The sequence below is a fragment of the Dasypus novemcinctus genome, chromosome 20 (assembly GCF_030445035.2).
Source record: "Dasypus novemcinctus isolate mDasNov1 chromosome 20, mDasNov1.1.hap2, whole genome shotgun sequence".
Classification (NCBI taxonomy): domain Eukaryota; kingdom Metazoa; phylum Chordata; class Mammalia; order Cingulata; family Dasypodidae; genus Dasypus; species Dasypus novemcinctus.
In genome coordinates this window covers 24,919,670-24,936,515 of record NC_080692.1, presented here as the reverse complement: position 1 = coordinate 24,936,515, position 16,846 = coordinate 24,919,670, and the positions used below count along the sequence as shown (strand labels likewise).

The 16,846-nt window shown below is 62.4% G+C and overlaps 1 protein-coding gene across 3 annotated transcripts; it reads right to left on the bottom strand.

The window, feature by feature from the left end:
- Positions 1-2,491: 2,491 nt before the first annotated feature.
- Positions 2,492-16,596, bottom strand: PTPN6 (protein tyrosine phosphatase non-receptor type 6). Of its 3 annotated transcripts, none has more exons than XM_058282701.2 (16): positions 16,416-16,596; positions 11,389-11,511; positions 11,003-11,197; positions 8,358-8,547; positions 8,134-8,250; positions 7,927-8,040; positions 7,673-7,769; positions 7,288-7,367; positions 7,037-7,186; positions 5,909-6,040; positions 5,618-5,772; positions 3,734-3,801; positions 3,479-3,630; positions 3,293-3,384; positions 2,898-3,040; positions 2,492-2,737 (listed from the first exon to the last, which is right to left on the bottom strand). In XM_058282701.2, the coding sequence occupies exons 1-15, from the start codon at positions 16,427-16,429 to the stop codon at positions 2,926-2,928; spliced, it is 1,794 nt and encodes a 597-aa protein (XP_058138684.1). In that variant the 5' UTR covers positions 16,430-16,596; the 3' UTR covers positions 2,492-2,737; positions 2,898-2,925. The 3 variants fall into 3 exon arrangements, with proteins under 3 accessions (XP_058138684.1, XP_058138685.1, XP_058138686.1); XM_058282702.2 differs by having other exon boundaries at positions 2,492-2,688; positions 16,416-16,573; XM_058282703.2 differs by lacking the exon at positions 16,416-16,596 and adding an exon at positions 11,598-11,784.
- Positions 16,597-16,846: the final 250 nt, after the last annotated feature.

Below are 16,846 nucleotides of genomic sequence, written 5' to 3'. Positions count from 1 at the left end.
TGCTGCTGACACTGGGACGAGGGCCTCCATCATTACCCGGCAGTATTAGAGACTCCCAACCAGCACCCAAACACTGCGAGGTAAGACGGGGGCCCCCACCCAACCTGCCCACCTCCGGCCAGGCAGCCCCAGGCCCCGGCTCCCGCTGCGGACAGGCCGCAGAAGCCTGGCTCCCCTCCCCCACCACCCGCGTCCCTGGGGACACTTCCGGGTGAGCCCTGCCGCCCGCCCCACCCTAAGGAGCTGATCGGCTGAGGTCCTGGGAGGCTTCAGCAGCCCCCCACCCATCTGTTCTCTGCCTTGGAGCCCATTCCCCTGCCACCCCCCTGCAGCCTACCCCTGTCCCCAACACACACCAATTCGCCAGCCCTCGCCTGCCTCTGCAGTCCGTCACGCAGTCCCAGGACCCCTCTCCCGGTGGCCTTTACCTGTCACCAGGCCCGCCTGCCCCCCCAGAGGGTGGGTGCCGAGGAGAGGAAGGGGAGGCAAGACCCAGGACTCAGGGACCTGGAGCCCGCCCTGGCCTGCGCTCTTCCTCCTTCCTCCTCCGCCTGCCAGGCAGCACGGGCTCCTCACCTGGGCCCCGCCCGCCGCCCTGCGCACAGGTGTGTCCTCCTGCCATAGGCTGCCCCCCCACCGCCGCCGCCTTAACCCCTTCCCTCCCAGCACCAGCCACCGGCACCTCCCTGAGGCCTGGCCCTCCGCGCTAGGCCTCCGGCCCTGCCCCGCGGGCTCTTCTCTCCTCCAGTCTCCTCAACCCCCCCCAACCCCACCCCACAGCCCGGTCCAGGGAGCCAGGTCCCCCAAGCCACAAACGGAGGGGTGGTCTTGGGGCCCCTTTACCTTCCTTCCCAGCCTCTCCCCACAACTGCTAGATCCTGAGGTCAGCTCAGCAGGGGTTGGCTTGTGCCAAGGGAAGGCGCCGGACGGAAGCACCCCCAGGCCTGGGCAGGGCAGGCGGGTCCCCAGGAGAGCGCACCCCTCTCCTCGGCGCCCCGTCCGGGTGCCCGCCCCTGCCGAGGCTGAAGTCTCTGCTTCCCGGAACTAAGACCAGGCCCTAGGCCCAAGCTGCCGGGAGCGGAGGCACCGACCCCTCCGGTTCGTGATCCCCGCCCCAATCACCTCTCCTTCAGCCCCGGCAGCAGGAGCCTTCTGCGGGGCCCCAGCTTCCCTCTCCCACCTCGCCTCCCTCCCCCCCAGGGAGCCAAGTCCCAGCCCTGGGCGGGCAGAGGGGGTGAGGCCTCGCCTTCCCTTTGTGCAGCTGGGGCTGGGATCTAAGGGCGTTGCCGGGAGGGGGGCCCCAGAGGCCCGCAGGTGAGCGCCCCACCCACCCACCCCCTGGAGGGCTACCGCTCCCTGAGCTATTGTGTCGCCTCCCTACCCTTTGTTTGCTTTGCGTCCCAATACCCGCAGGGCCTGTCACTATTGCAGTCTCTGAGCCTGTCCCCCTCCGGCCTGCTAAGCGGCGGGAGGGCAAGTGCCGCCTTGCTCAACGTGGCTCCCGCCCGGGCCAGTGCCCAGGACCCCGTGGACTCCACGGAGCATTTGCGGAACGAGTGAAAGTGACATGGAGCCTCCATCCCTTCCTCCTCACTTCTGAGCCTTCCCAGAAGGGAGCCCATCCTTTCAGAGCTGTGACTGTCACACTGCTCTAACTCCCCGGAAGATTAGCATTTTAGATTAAGATCAAGCCACAAAAAAAAAAAAAAAAGGAATTTCTGGTTGTCCCTGCGGACACTGGGGAGAGAAGAGACTGTAAACTGCCTCCTCCCCCAGGAGAAAAAAAAGTCTTTGGGCAGCCACACACGCACCCTGGGGCCGGAGTAGGAGGGTGAGGGCTGGCGTCGTGAGTTCAGCCAGGCGGGAGCAGGAGCAGGAGCGCGGCCTGGGCCGCCCGGGCCCAGGTGAGAGGAGCCTGGGAGGCCGGTTGGGGCCCTGCTCTGGGCCTTGGTCTTAGTTCTTGGATCTGGGTGGCATTGGCTGTGTCCCCCAGGGGTGACCCCGGCTCCAGCTCCGTGGGCTGAGGTGTGGGCCCTGGGGCCAGAGTGCCTGGGTTAAAACCTCATCTTCGCTACTCCATGGTCCTGGAACCCTGGGCAAGTTATTGGCGCTCTCTATGCCTCCGTTTCCCCCACTGTAAAATGGGAACAGTAAAGATACCTGCATTGAATGAATAGCTGTAGCCTTTTCAACGGTGCCTGGCGCCTGGCAGGTGTGATAAATTTGGTACTAACACCTGTTAGTTCAGTGACCTCTGCGACCACCCAGGGAGGGGTGCGGGGTCTGGGGACCAGCCCCACGTTAAAGGAGCCCGAGGGTCCTGGCCTGGTTAGCCCAGTGGAGTCCAGAACCTGGTCTGACTGTGAAGTCCGAGCTTTCAGGCACCCACCCACCTCTTTCCTGCCCTCCCCACTCCCATGCCCAGCACCCAGTGTGGCAGGCAGAGGCTACCTCGATCCCCCCCACCAAGGCACACATACTTAAAGGCACACACAGTGACCCAAACGGCTTTATTTACAAGAGAAGGGCCTGGCCCTGCCTGGGCCTGGCTGGGCTATATACAGTGTCAGGGACAGGGCACTGGGGCCATGGCCATTTAAATTACAGTAGAACAGGGACATGGGGGGTGGGGGGGTCCAAGTTTCAGGCAGGTGGTCCATCCACTGGAGGCCTCTGCAGGGGCCAGGGCTGAGGTGCAGAGAGAAGGGTGTCCAGAGGTGAGGTGGGTGGCTGGAGCCTGGGGGGGGCAGACAGGAAGCAGGTCTGGGCGTGGCTGGGGAGGGCAGGCGGGTGCAGCCACCCACCCCCAAGCAGCGGGAGCACGCTGGGGCCCGGGACCCCGGGACCCTGGGGCGGGGCGGGGAGAAGCGGTTCTGAGCAGAGGGTGCGTTACCCACCGTGGCCTCTGCGCAGGAGGGCGCCCGCTCACTTCCTCTTGAGGGACCCCTTGCTCTTCTCCTTGTCTGCCGACCTCTGCTTCTTCACCTTCTCCTCCTTCTTGTTCTTACCGTGCACGTTCTCGTACACATCCTCCTTGTGCCTGCGGGTGGGGAGGGGGGCTGGCAGTTGGCTCAGGTCGGGAGGCAGGGCCCACTCTGGGCCACCCCACCTCGCGGGGTGAGCCGACAGGCCAGGAAAGCGAGACGCCCCGCCCCGTGGGCAGCCGAACCCCCGACCCCAGCACAGCCCACAGCAGCGGGGACGGAGGAGCAGGAACCATGCTGGAACCTGAATCCACGTCTCCTGCTTGGGAGGCTCGGGCGCGGGAGGGATGGGGCGCGGGGCGGCTCACTTGGAGGAGGTGCGCAAGGCCTTGGCGTGGGCGTTCTTCATGGCGGGGGGGTAGGTGATGTTCCCGTACTCCGACTCCCGGCCCTTCTGGGACTGTGGGCAGAGGAGGGGCGGGTGGTGGCAGTCCCGGCAGGGCCGGGCGTGGCCCGCTCTCCCCTCGGGCCCCACCAGGCCCTGCTCTGCGTACCTGCATGACCTCCAGCTTCTTCTTGGTGGTCTCGATGAACTGGGCGATGGCCACGTAGATGAACTTGTACTGCGCCTCCGTCTGCACCATGCCCGAGCGCTGGGCGCGCACCATCTGGATGGTCTTCTGGATGTCGATGTCACAGTCCAGGCCTGGGCCGGACAGCGAGAGCAGACGTCAAGCCTCGGGCGGAGGGGGGGCTCCCGCCGCCACCCGGCCCCCGCGGCCCGCAGAGGGAGCGTGGGCGAGCCTCACCCTTGGTGGAGATGCTCTCCATGAGCATGTCGATGACGATGATGGTGCCCGTGCGACCGATGCCTGCGCTGGGGAGGGAAGGGAGGCCGTCAGCCCTCCCTGGAGGGGCCCAGGGCTCCGCACCAGCAGAAGGAGGGAAGGCTCCAGCTAGTGGAACAGGGAGCCTGCGCATCTGCACCTGTGCTCTTGACCTCGGCCGAGGGATTTGGGAGCAGGGCCTGGCTCTGAAGGCCCCCGTCATTTTCCTTCTCCCAGCATTGAGCTCCTCCACCTCCTGCTTCCTGCCTGTGCCCCCCACCCCATGCCCTAGAACCTCCGGTCCCACAGATTCCTGCCTGCTGCCCCAGGCACTCTAGGGGCCCCCCTGCCCCCTCTCCCACCTCCTTGTCCTGCGCGAGGCCTGCTCTCCCTCCTCCCTGAGAAAGTGCTGTTTGGAGCTGCTTTCTGCAGGGCTTCATTTCCCTTTTTCTTCAAACCCAGATGGCAGGGAAAGGGCAGCCCTTGAGACAGGGGGAGGGGTGGGGACTGGGGTCAGGAGACTCAGAGGAAGTGCAGTGGGAAGCGTCCCTTCTATCCCCCCACCCACTCCCGTCTTCCCCCTCCCCTTGGGCAAACAGACCCCACCCAGGGGCCTCAGGACCTGCACCCCAGCCCCGCCCCCTCTGACTGGCCCGTCGGGCGGGTGCCCTGAGTGGCGATGGCTAATTTCAAACCCAGATTGTCAAAAATAACCCCCCTCACCCACTTCCTTCCTGTAACATCTAAATAAAGGCCATGGGGATTTCAAGAAGTGCGTGAGTGTGTGTATGTGTCTGTGTAGGGGACGGGGTGCCAGCAGGAGTATAGTTTTTGGGGGTGTGCCTGCCCCTGGAAGGCCAGAGCGGGGTCCCCAGGGCTGCAAGCAAGAGGCGCCTCCAGACTCAGCTGCCCGGCAGCCCTGAGGGCCAGCAGGTGCTGGTGGGAAAGAGGAGGAAGTCCGAGGCCCGCCCAGGCCAGGCCAGGGCCACGGGCTGCAGGAGGAAAAGAGGTCAAGGCAGGGGCTCGTTCTCCCATCGCCTGCCTGCCTGTAGCTGTTGAATCACTAACAGCTCCCACTTTGGGGGTTCAGTATATTCCCATCACTGTGACAGGGTCTCACTTAAACCTCTCAATGAGCCTAAGGAGGCCTGTCGCCAACTCAACTGCACAGAAAAGGGATCCGAAGTTAAGCAGTTTGTCCAAGGTCACCCAGCCAGCAAGGGGAGGCCCCAGTGGGGAGCCTCCACTGACCCCAGGCAGGCCAGCTGGGGGCACGTGGGAGGGCGCCCTGCTCCTCCTTGCTGACCCCCGCTCCCACCCCGGCAGAAGGGCTTGGTGCAGGGTCCCTCCCAGAAACAGCATCCAGCCCCACGCAATCTGGGGCCCCTGGGGGGCGATGGCTGAGAGAGGGGAGTGGGGCAGGAGCCACGAAGAAGCCCATGCCCCAAGGGCTGCAGGAGTGAAAGGGGGGGCAGCTGACCCTGATGGACAGTCCTGAGGGCCGAGAAGGAAACACAGGCTGGGCAACAGGGTGACGGGGACGAGTGCCCGCCTGGCCTCTCCCCTGCCTAGCTGGCACCTGGCGCATCGCTGGGCCTCGGTTTCCACCTCTGTATTTGGCAGGGTCCGACTGGACGTTATATCCAGGGAAGTCTCTGGGGAAGGACGCCGCATACAGGCAGAGGGGGAAACTGAGGAGCTGGTGCAGAGCTGGATGGGCAGCCTTTGGGCGACCCAGCAGAGGCTAGGGGTGGAAGGAGCTATTAATCCAGTTAGGGAAATTGCTTAAGCCGGTGCTCAGCACTTAACACGCAGCATTTCCTGGTCAGCTCTTACTTGGGTAACTGCGAATTCGCCGCCTCTCACCTGCAGTGCACGATGATGGGCCCCGCGTGGGGCAGGCTCTCCTGCCGCTGGTTGATCTGGTCCAGGAAGCTCAGGACGCCCCCAGGCTCGCTGGGGACCCCGTGGTCAGGCCAGCTCAGGTACTGGTAGTGCCAGATCTCCCGAATCAGGTCCCCCTGGGCAGGGCACGTGGGGTCAGCACCCCCACTCCCACGCCACGTCCCGTCCTGCTCAGGGTGCAGGAGCCCTGTCCCGCCCCGCCAGCTAGAGTAGGACCAAGGAGGGGGCCCGGAGTGGTGGGGGGACACTCACATTGTCCAGCGGGGACACCTGCAAGGAGCGGAGTTTGTACTCGGCCGCATCGTGCTCCCCACAGTTTGTCACGGCGTAGGGCCCGTAAACACACTGACAGCCCACGTCTGGCCAGTACGGGACACACTTGTTCTGCAAAAGGGGACCAGGGAAGGGGAGTGAGGCCCAGAACTGGGTGACGGGCTGTTCCGGGTCCTCTTCCGGGCCCCAAGTCCTCGCCCAGTCAAACCCTGGTTGGATGGACTGGCCTGGAGACAGGGCACCCGGGAGCCGCAGCTCGGCTGCCCGCGGCCGTGAGAGCCGACCAGCCGCCTGACCTCACTTACTCACGCAGCGAGGCCCGCCTGGGACCCGGGGCTGAGAAGCCGGGCTGGAGGTACAGACAGGACTGAGAGGCCGCAACCCAGAGCCCTAGAGCTCTCAGGCCAGGGTGCTGAGGCCAGCCAGCAGGAAAGACACAGAGTGCGCCCAGAGAGAGCACGTTTGGGGAGAGGCTAGACCTCAGGCCGTGGAGGAAATCAGAGATGGTTTCAAAGAGGAGGTAGCTCTTGGGCTGGGTCTCCAAAAGCAAGGCGTCTGCCAGGCAGAGAGCGCAGAGAGAGAGTCATTTCCGAGCAGACCAGGAGCTGATGCAAAGGCAGCACGGAAACCTGAGCCGGTCCCCTCGAGGCAGCAGGTGCTGCAGGGAAGCCAGGGGATTGGAGGGAAGCCCCGCCTTATATCCTGGAGGCCACTGGGAGCCACCTGGTCCTGTTTGTGCTTTGATGGCACCACTTGGGCTGCAGTGCAGTGGGTGGGAGACCAGTGGGCAGTGAGGGGGGCAGACTGGGGAGTTAGGAGGAGGCAGGGAGGACCGGCCTCTGTCCAGGGAGGGCGGGTGGGGGTGCAGCAGCTGGAAGGCCCAGCTTTCCGGCTTGGAAGGCCAGGAAGAGGGGGCGTTAGGGACAGAGGGACGCCAGGGCGTGCTTTGGGACACAGTGAGGAAAATGCAGGCGAGCCCAAGTTTGGACGCAGGGGTCTGAGCGTCGCAGGACGTCCACTCTGGCCTCCAGTTTCTTTCCGCTAATGGTGGGGGGTGACCAGTTCTGGGGAGGGGGTATGCGGGTTCGAAGGGGGGGGTCTGCCTACCCGGCCCTTCTCCACCTCCCGGGTGGTCATGACGATGACGCGGGTGTTCTCCTGCCAGGCCATCTGCCAGAAGTCGTTGACCGTGGCCTCCAGGCAGCCCTGGCTGGCGATGTAGGTCTTGGCATCCTCGTCGGCGCCCAGCAGCTGGTTCTGGATGGAGGTACCGAGACGCAGCCCAGGACTGTGAGTCCCCTCGGGGGACGCGCCATGCCCCCACCCTCTCCGACCCACGTCACCCCGGTGCTGCCGACCTTGACGTAGTTGGCATTGATGTAGTCGGACCCAGGGATGTTACTGTCGCGTCCCTGCAGGATCACCCGGCTGTGGTCAACTGGCAGGAGGTGACGGACAAAGTCCAGGGTCAGCCGAGGACCCACCGCCCCCCACCCCCAGGGGGCAGACCCTTCCTAAGCTCAGGGCCACCCTGTCTTAGCGGCCTGGGGGCTGGCAGGGGTGGGGATCTGCACGGGGCGGGCTAGAGGCCGGGCGGGGAGGGGGCACCGGCCTGGCGGTGTAGGAGGCTCCAGGGAGGAGGAGGTGAGGCTCTGCGGGTGGGAAGGTAAATGCAGCCGGGGCCGGGGTGGGGATGAGCGGTCCTTGCTCTTTGTGCCCAGCAGCGGCAGGGGCGGAGCTCACAGGGGAGAATGTTCTTGTAGCGGTTCTTGCTCTTGTTCTCCGGCCGCTGCCCTTCCAGCCGCTGGTGCAAGTTCTTCACCTCCTGCTTCTGCAGACTCTGAGGGGCGAGAGAGGAGACGGGGCATCAGCCCCCCGCCAGGGGTGTCCGAGGTGGAGATGACAGGGGCGCAGGTCCAGGCAGGGGGTGGGCAGGGTGGGGAAGGCCCGGGTCCCGGCTGGTCATCGGCCGCCGCCTCCGCCACCCCGCGGCGCACCTCGAACTCCTCCCAGAAGCCGGCCTTGGCCGTTTCCTCTGACTCCTGCTTCTTGTTCAGCTCCAAAACGCGGTTCTCGATGTCAGCTGCGTTCACGCGCGTGGCGTAGTAGGGCTGGGGGCGGGGAAGGGCGAGGAGTCAGCGGCGGGGACCTCGGGGGGAGACCGGGAAGGCGGCTCAGGAGGGCGGGAGGCAGCTGGCCCTCACCTGCCGCAGGTAGACGAAGGCGCCCGAGGCCTCCTCGATCCCCGTCTTCTTGAAATGCTCCACCAGGTCCGTGAGGCTGTCGAACGTCTCCGGCCCGCCCACCGTGTAGCGTCCACCCTGAGGGGTCCCAAGGGAGGCCCCCCACAGGCCTGAGTCTCCCTCGCCGGACCCCGCTCCACCCCGCGCCTCCCTCACGCGGCCTCCCGGGGCTCCGGCCACCTTACCTCGCACATGACCTTGATGTGGGTGACCCTAAGCGGGGAGCCCAGGCCGGCCTTGAGCTGGTCGCTGAGCACGGACAGCACAAAATCTCCGGGCTGGCTGAGGCTCTCGCGCACCAGAAACGTCCAGGGCTCGCCCTTGGCCTGCAGCAGCGCCTCCGCCTGTCCCCCGGACATGTGGCCATGGTACCACCTGGGGGAGGCGGCAGCGGGGGACGGTCAGATGGAGGCCAAGGGGCCGAGAGGGACGAGCCGGCGGGTCACCCGCCACGTGCCACGCGCTGGGCTCGATGCGTCCAAACGCTCGGCCACGTCGGAGGCCGTTGCTCTCTCCCGAAACTGGGCAGGAGGTACCGTCCCCATTTAACAGACGAGGACACGGAGCCACACCGCAGGGGTCACCCCAGGCTGGGTCTGAACCCGGCGCCCACCTCCGCACCCAGCTAGTCTCTGAAAGTTTAAGGCAGAGCCAGAACGGCAGGCGACAGCACGTCCACAGAGGAGAAAGCAAGAGCGAGCCTCCACGAGGCAGGCGAGGCTAGGGCAGGAGGCCAGAGCGAGAGGTGGACAGGCCGGACCTCAGAAAGCGACGGCCGTGGGGAGAAGGCAGTCCCGGCCTGGTGGGACAGCTCCCCGGGGAGGCGGAGGGGCCCACGGCCCGCCGCTGGGTTTAGGGGGCTCAGGGACCCGGGATGATGTCACTGAAGGGGCACCCGGGGCTCGGGCTCCAAGGGGCTGCGGGGACAGAAAGCAGAACTAGGACCTTTCCCCGAAGCACATCCCCCCTTCCCAGGAGGAAACTGTAACCCCACAATGCCTGGCCCCACAGGAAACCACGTGATGGAAAAAACACAAAACTCCTTCTGGGGAGAGAGTGAGAAGTGAGGTTGTGAGGTTTCCTCAGCCCAGGGACCAGGCGGGGGGGGGGGGTGCATTTTCCAACCGCAGGGATGGGGGAAGGAGGGAGGGGGCCAGTCTGTCCCCTGCAGTTCACCCCTCCCCGGGGCCCGCTCCAGCCCATGGACCTCCGGGGTCTCCTGCCCCACCCCTGAGCCCCCTGGGACACCTGTCCCCCCAAGTCAGGGACAGGCTAGGGCCCCCAGGAAGAAGAGAGGGAAGGGGACTCTCCCCCCTCCCCGAGGCCCCAGGATGAGGAAGTTTCCATGCAAATGTCAGGCTGACCACAGCTGGGAGCTGGCCATTGAGGGGACAAATGCAAATTCCTGAGGAAGAAGAGTGGCTGCGCCAAAGGCAAGGGACACAAACAGGACTTTGGAGCAGGAGTATCCACATCCCTTCCTCGAGGGTGGGGGCAGCCCCGGGCTGCCAGGCTGGATAACGCCAGGGGCCTCCTACTGTCAGCTGCCCCGTCCTACTCCCCCTGCTCGGCCTCCCCCCCGGCCCCCCCAGCTTGGCCCTGGCTTCCCTCTCTGGCCTCTCCCAAGCTCTTTGACCAGGTCTCAGCACCCCGGGGCCTGCTCAGCTCCTCCCGCTCTGCCAACCCCGTGCACAATCCATTCTCCAGGGCAAAGCCTGGCTGCGGGCAAGGAGAAAGAGGGGGCGTGGGGAGGTAAGGAGGGTCTGGGTGTCCCGGGGATGGGGGAGAGGACAGAAGGCAGAGGAAGTGCCCAGAAGAACCAGGAAGGCACGAAGGAAGGAAGAGCAGCTCGGCTCCAGGTTAAATGGGAAGAGACCTCAGTGGCGGCCAAGGGGCTTTTCCCGCAGCCTCATCCAGTTCCAAGTTTTTTATCAGTGACTGGAACAAAGACATTGATGCGACTCAGAAGGCCTGAATCTCAGAAAGACTGAAAACTGAGTCCAAGTTCAGAATCAAGTACAGGACAAGGGCAAGTTGGCTTGGCCCCAGGCGTCCATGTGGGGCAGAACGAGGGGTGTTTAGCCGCCCTAGAGCTTAGCAGGAACTGTCCTAGAGATGCAGCTGTGGAAGGAGGCCAGTGGGCAGACGGCTCGACCTGCGGTGCATTCACGGCCCCCCCCCCACCATGCTTTGGGGAGACCCCAAGGGAAGCAGCCAGCCCAGTTCTGGGACCACGTCTTTGGAGGCAACGGGAGGGTAAATGCCTTGGGCGCTACCCCGTGCCCAGGATAGAGAGAGGCGCCTCTCGCGTGCCGACACGGCGCGCCGTTCTCAAGGATCTGTGTTTGGGTCAAGGGGATGGTCAAGTTCTCACACCAGAGAGGGCAGGCCCTTGGGGGGACGCTGCCACGAGGCATTGTGCGTCCAGTGAGTGGTGGTCCCTGGGATCACAACCTCAACATGGACAACTCACTGGATTAACCCGTAACAGGGATCGCTGGGGGGGCGCGGCGGGGTGCAGGGGGAGTCACAGGAAGGCGGATCCGCATCCACAGAGGGAAGAGCTTTCCAACTACAGAGCCGGCCAGCCACGAGGGGCAGCCGCCCTGTCCCTAGCGAGGCCGGGGACCCTGGACAAAGGCAAGAGGTGGCTTCTCTCGCTTGCTCGGGGGTTAGTTGGACAGGCCGCGGCGGAGACAGGTGCACAGGGACAGACGAGCAGAGCCAGGGAGGGCTGGAGGGGACCGTCCCCTGGCCGCAGGGGCCCCGGCGCCCGGCGGGGGAGTGGAGGCCAGCGCCGCCCAGGGGCCGGGCCGGGTGAGCCCCTCACCTCTCGTTGGTCGGGTCGGAGCAGTTGAGCGGGTACTTGAGGTGGATGATGGTGCCGTCGCGGTCCTGCAGGACGCCCTGCTGCTGCGTGTAGTACTCCACGAGCTCCGTCAGGGTGGCGAACTTCTCCCCTCCGTACAGGTCGTAGAAATCCCCTGAGTTCTGGATCCGAATATGGGTCACCTGATCCCCCACCCTGCGGGGCACCAGGCAGTGAGGCCCGAGGGTGCAGATACAAGGGGTGGGGGGGCGGGGGTCCCGCGTCCCGGGTGCTCCCAGGAACGGCAGGGGCTGGGGGTGCGCTGGGCCGCAGGGACACCCGGGGACAGGGCTGGAGCACGGGCAGGCCAAGACGCTGCCCCGCAGGCGGGCGCTGAGGGCACCCACCTGACCGAGAGGGAGAAGTCGCCCTGGTTCTTTCGACTGGGCCGAGCCAGGAAGCTCCCGTGGACGCCCCGGCCCTTGAGCAGGGTCTCCGCGTCCAGCCCGCTGAGGTCTCGGTGGAACCACCTGGGAGGAAGCGGGGGGCAGGTCAGGGGTCCCTCGGGCCTCGGGGCACCTTGACCTTCCGCCGGCCACGGGTCCCAGGTCCTTACCTCACCATCCTGGGGGCTCCCTGAGAGCTAGGGGGTGCGGGGGAGAGGAGGTGGCGCGGGCCGGTCCGGGCGGGCGGAGATCGCGGGCACCGAGCCTCAGCGCGGCTCTGGGGGGCCAGGCCGCCTCTCCACCGGCCGCGGTCCTGGAGCTGGGGCTGCCACTCCACTGGCCTGGGGCAGCCGGCAGGGCGGGGACAGGAAGGGGCGCGGCCGACCCCTTGGGGGAACTCACTCTACTTCTCCTTTTAGAGCAGAGTCAAGAGAAGTAGAGCAGGGGGTGGGGATGGGGCCCCACTTCCCACATGTCTGCCATCAAAGCCTCCGGGAGCACTGCGCGCACCGATGCGACACTGCGCGGGAGAGGGCACACGGGTGCCGCGCACCGGCCTGGAGGAGGTCGTGCTACGCACACGTGGACCCGGTGGGCCCAGCCGCCTCGTCCTCGCCCCAGCGGCTTCTCCGCGGACTCGCCTGGTCCAAGCTAATGGTAAGCACGATGGCGGTGACAACTGCCATCGGGTGGTGTCTCGCCCATGCCAGGCCCTGGGCTTATCTGACTTATTCACATCTATCTCTATCCCCATTTTGCAGACCAGGAACCAGAGGCTGAGGGGGTCTGAGTACCTTGCCCAGCACCAGGCAGTTAGTAAGTAGGAGTCAAAGCTGGGATTCAAACTCACACTGAGTGGCCCCGAAGTCAATCATTGTAACTACGGTACACCAGCCTTCACGGCTTCAAAGAACAGAAGTGGAAAGAATCCTTGTCGGTTGGGGCAGCAATGGGAGGGGGAGACTTCTGAAAAGCCACGGGCCTGAAAATGTCCACTCGCCCCGATATACATGTCTGAAGAGGTGCCGCAGTGGCAGAGGAGTGGACAAAACGACCCCTGTAAACTTGAGCCTTTCCTGCTTCTCGTCGCTGGGCCTTTGCCCTGCCCTCGCGGTATAGGCTGAGCAAAGCGACAGATCCAGGAGAGCAGTGAGGGCCTGAGCCCCCCAGCTCCCTGCAGTCCCTTCCGCCCTCGGTCAGATCTGGACACGAGGTCTGACTAGGTGGCCTGCCTCCAGGGGCTGGGGGCCGAGGGCCCGGGTCCCAGCCCCAGCTGCTGTTCTTGGGACCCGCTGACCTTCAGAGGCCCTAAACAGTGCGATGCTGCCTGTGAGTAATTCCAAACGCAAACCCTGACACCACCCAACTTACACAAGAGGAAAGAAGCCCTGACAAAGGATACACAAAAACTCACATTGACGCTTCCTCTAGGGAAGGCTGGGTGGCTGGAGGACAGGCTGGGACACTAACTTTTCCCTTATACCTTTTTGAATGTTGTACCATGGACTTATATTACCTCCATAATAATAAATAAAGTGACGGGGAGGCAGAAATTTCTGGGAAACTTCGGAGGTGCTGGGAATGCTCTGGGAGGTGTTTAAACAGACGTGCATAAATGTGAAGTTCATCAAGCTATATAATGTTTATGCACATTTTCTATGTTATGCCCCAGTTAAAAAAATAAGGAAAAATAAGTAATAAGATCTTAAGCCTGACACAAGTCTAATTTTCCCATGACAACTACTTTGATCCTCTTGTGAAGCATCAAACATCAATTCCCCCTTCCTCCCCAAAAAAGTTTTCCTCCTTTTTTATTTGCCCCTCTTTCTGGTGCGGGGGGAAACTTGCTAGGTCTGTCTATTGCATCATCCGATATTGACCACCCTTCCAGGCCTGGATGGTGACCTGACAGACCATGAGCCCCCAAGAGCTCCCCCGACACCCCCAGGGTGGGGAGCAGGAAGAGCTCAGCACATCAGCCCCAGCACAGGGGGCGGCCGTCGTTCCTGCTCGCCTCGGAAGGCCCAGAGCCCAGCACAATGCCCGGCACAGATGAGTGTCCAAGAAACCAGCTCATCACACACGTGTACACACATGGTCCAACACGTCCACCGTCTGCCTGTCACTGACCTGTCACAGACAGACAAGCAGACACACAGTCCCACTGCCCGCACCATCTCATCCACGTCCATCCGCACTCATACCTGGCCCAGTGCGAACGCCCACACATGGGCACCCCATCCAGACCACACACAAAGTCACGGGTCCACGCTCAGCACCCAACACGTCCTGCACCCTGGCCCCACCCGCTCTCCCTGGCTTAACCCTACCTGTTGGGAAGGATCTAACTAGGCACCCAGAAACTCCCGTCCCAGCAAAGAGGTAAGAATTTCTCTGAAGGCAAGTCAGAAGGCAGACAAGCGATGGAAAGTTTCTGCTGCCCCTTGGCAGGAAAATAACAACCCCCAAAAAACTGAAAGTAAGGACTGGAACAGATATTCTTACACCAGTGCTCACAGCAGCGCTAGTCACAATAGCCAAAAGGTGGAAGCAGCCCAAGCGTCCATCAAGAGATGGATGGGTCAACCAAAGGTGGTCTGTCCACACGATGGAGTAGTGTTCAGCCCTAAAAAGAAATGAAGTTCCGATACATGTGATGTCCTTGAAGGCATCATAAGTGAAATAAGCCAGACACAAAAGGACAGATACTGTATAATTTCACTTATATGAAATAACTAGAATATACAAATTCGTACAGACAGAAAGTAGAATACAGCTTACGAGGGTGGGGGTGGGGAACGGAGAGTTATTGCTTCATGGGTACAGAGTTTCTCTTTGGGCTGATGGAAACTTTTTGATAGTGGATGGTGGTGATGGTTGCAAACATTGTAAGTGTAATTAACACCACTGAATTGTGAACTTGAAAGTGGTTTAAATTGTACGTTGAATATGTTACCACAGTACAATTTTTTTAGAAAGAAAGATAAAGTTTGGTAATCGTTCCTAGAGTTGGCAGAGCATATGCACATACATAATAATCCCATTTTGGCCCCGGACAGCACTGTGCTGTAGGATATTTTCTACATTTTTCAGTGGGAGGAAACAGGCTTAGGGCAACAGAAATTTATACATTAAGTGCCTGGTAATTCAGAAAAGAAAAGTATCACTTTGGGAAGCAGGGAGATTAAAAAAAAAAAAAAAAACTCTAGAAAGTTACTTAACTTCTCTGAGCCTTATATTCCCACTGAATATATAGACCTAACAATGTTTCTAAACATTGATGTTAAAAGCCGATAGATTGTAAGGTTTCAGGGCCAACAAATACGGACTTTATATCACTAATCCTCATGCCTACCTATTTAGTGGGTATTGTTAGCCCAACCTTGGAAATAAAAAGTAAAGTGCAGGGAACAGATATGGCTCAAGCAGTTGAGTGCCTGCCTCCCACATGGGAGGTCCTGAGTTCAGTTTCTGATGCCTCCTGAAAAAGCAAAAACAAACTACAAGCAAAACAAACAAACAAAAAAACAACTCAGGGAAGCCAATGTGGCTCAGTCATTGAGTGCCAGCTTCCCATATACGAGGTCCCGGGTTCAATCCCAGCCCCTGGCTCCTAAAAACAAAACAGAACAAAAAACTAAAGTGCAGAGAGGCTAAGTAACACACCAAGTCACCAGCTAGTGAGAGGGAAGGTGGACAACCCAAGACTGACGCGGGGAGCCTGTTGCCCTTTCTGGAGGAGGCTCGGGGCCGGGTGAGCTGGGCACTGGAGCAGCCCATGGCGGCAGAGGGAGGGGGCAGACTCCCACCAGGGGCAGCACCTGCAAACATGCAGGGGCAGCAGGCACAGAAGCCGCTCGAGGGGCAGCGTGGGAGGTGAGCTGCGCAGCGTGGCTGGAGCAAAGCGGTCCCGAGAGGCTGGGGCCCAGCTGCAGGGGGCCTTACGAGGAGGCCAGGCTAAGACCTAAGGAGGACTGTGCAGTGGGGCAGCCTGGCCAAGCCGCCTGAGTGTGGAGGGGATCGGGGACCAGAAATCCCTTAAGAGCCCTGTCAGCAGGGCTGATGGTGAGGAGGGCATGCAGCGGGGGAGAGCGCACATAGAAAGGGGCAGGCGTGTGAGCAGCAGGGATCAGCAGTCCTCAGGGGCCCAGCAGCACCCAAACTCACCGACACCCTGACTTAGAGAGCCCCGGCCTGCGCTGGCCTGCCCACAGGTTTCCTAGGCTTCAGGCACTCTGTACTTCTGTTGTTTGTTCCCCCACCAGGGCCTTTGTACCTGCCATTCCCTCTGCAGGCGGGGGAGCTGGACTCCCGATGGCCGCACATGTCCAGGTCTCAGCTCAAAGGTCACCTCCTCAGGAAAGCCCTCCCTGATCCCTCCAGCTAGTGATGCCCCTGGCCACGCCAGTCACTTGCAAGCACAGCGTGCTCCTCAGGAGGCACTGGAGTCCTCCTCTTGGTTGGGTCGTTTTGTTACGCGGCGCCTCCCGCTAGAACGTAAGCTCCGTGGTAGAAGGGCCCTTGCCTGTCCTAATGACTGTTGTATGGCCAGCACCCAAACAGGAGCCGGTGCCTAGTAGATGCTCAGGATTCTCCTCTTCATTGGAGGATGTGGGAAGCGGGGAAGGTAAAGGAAAACTGAAAGGAAACACAGCCAAGGCCAGAGGTTGGGAAGTGAAGGGGGCGTTGAGTGGCGCAGGGAGTGCTCTCTCGGGTTTGCCTTTCAAACTTGTTTGAGATGATGAGGTTACCCGGGGGCACGGGTCTCCTGGGCAACACTGAGACTATGTGGACATCGAGAGGTAGGAGAAAAGGGAGCAGAGGGCGTGAATGAGCCTGGGGTCCTCACATCCTCGGGGCGGGGAGAAAGAAGAGACATTGGGGACAGGAAGCAAACCCACAGCAGGTAACACTCTTGGTCACATTACCTGCCCCTCTCTCCCAAACTCACAGGAGCCCGTGGGACCCAGGTGGGCCGGGGGACTTACCCACGGGACAGCATCTCCCTGGAGGGATGGGGGAGCCGCAGGCTGAGGGCTGCCGGGGGCGGGGCTGAGCCAAGGGCCCAGCGAGCAGCGCAGTGGCCCCGGGCCAGGCCAGGAGGGGAAGTCGGCTCCAAGCTCAGCCACTTCCTCCTCTGTCCTGCCTGCCAGGCCAATGGCACCGCAGGGCTGAGCCCCTGGACTAATGATCCCCGGAGAAGGGACGAGTGGGGCGGGGCTGGCCTCAGACCGCCCACAGCAGGCCTCTTCCCCTCCACTGCCCAGCCAGGGCCTCCTTCCCTTGGGAGGGAGGAGTCCACCTGGCGCTCCACCTGGCGCTCCACCTGGCAGGGCAGCGGCAGGGAGGGTGGTAGCCCTGCAGGGGGGAACACCAGCTAATGGGAAAACTCAGGGTCCACAGACAGCAAGGGGCCTGG

Coding starts and splice junctions, on each gene's coding strand:
- PTPN6 (XM_058282701.2), bottom strand. Junction 6,041..7,036: donor GGGAGGTGGAGAAGGGCCGG/GTAGGCAGACCC, acceptor CCCCTTTTGCAG/AACAAGTGTGTCCCGTACTG. Junction 3,385..3,478: donor AGAAGCTGGAGGTCATGCAG/GTACGCAGAGCA, acceptor CTCTGCCCACAG/TCCCAGAAGGGCCGGGAGTC.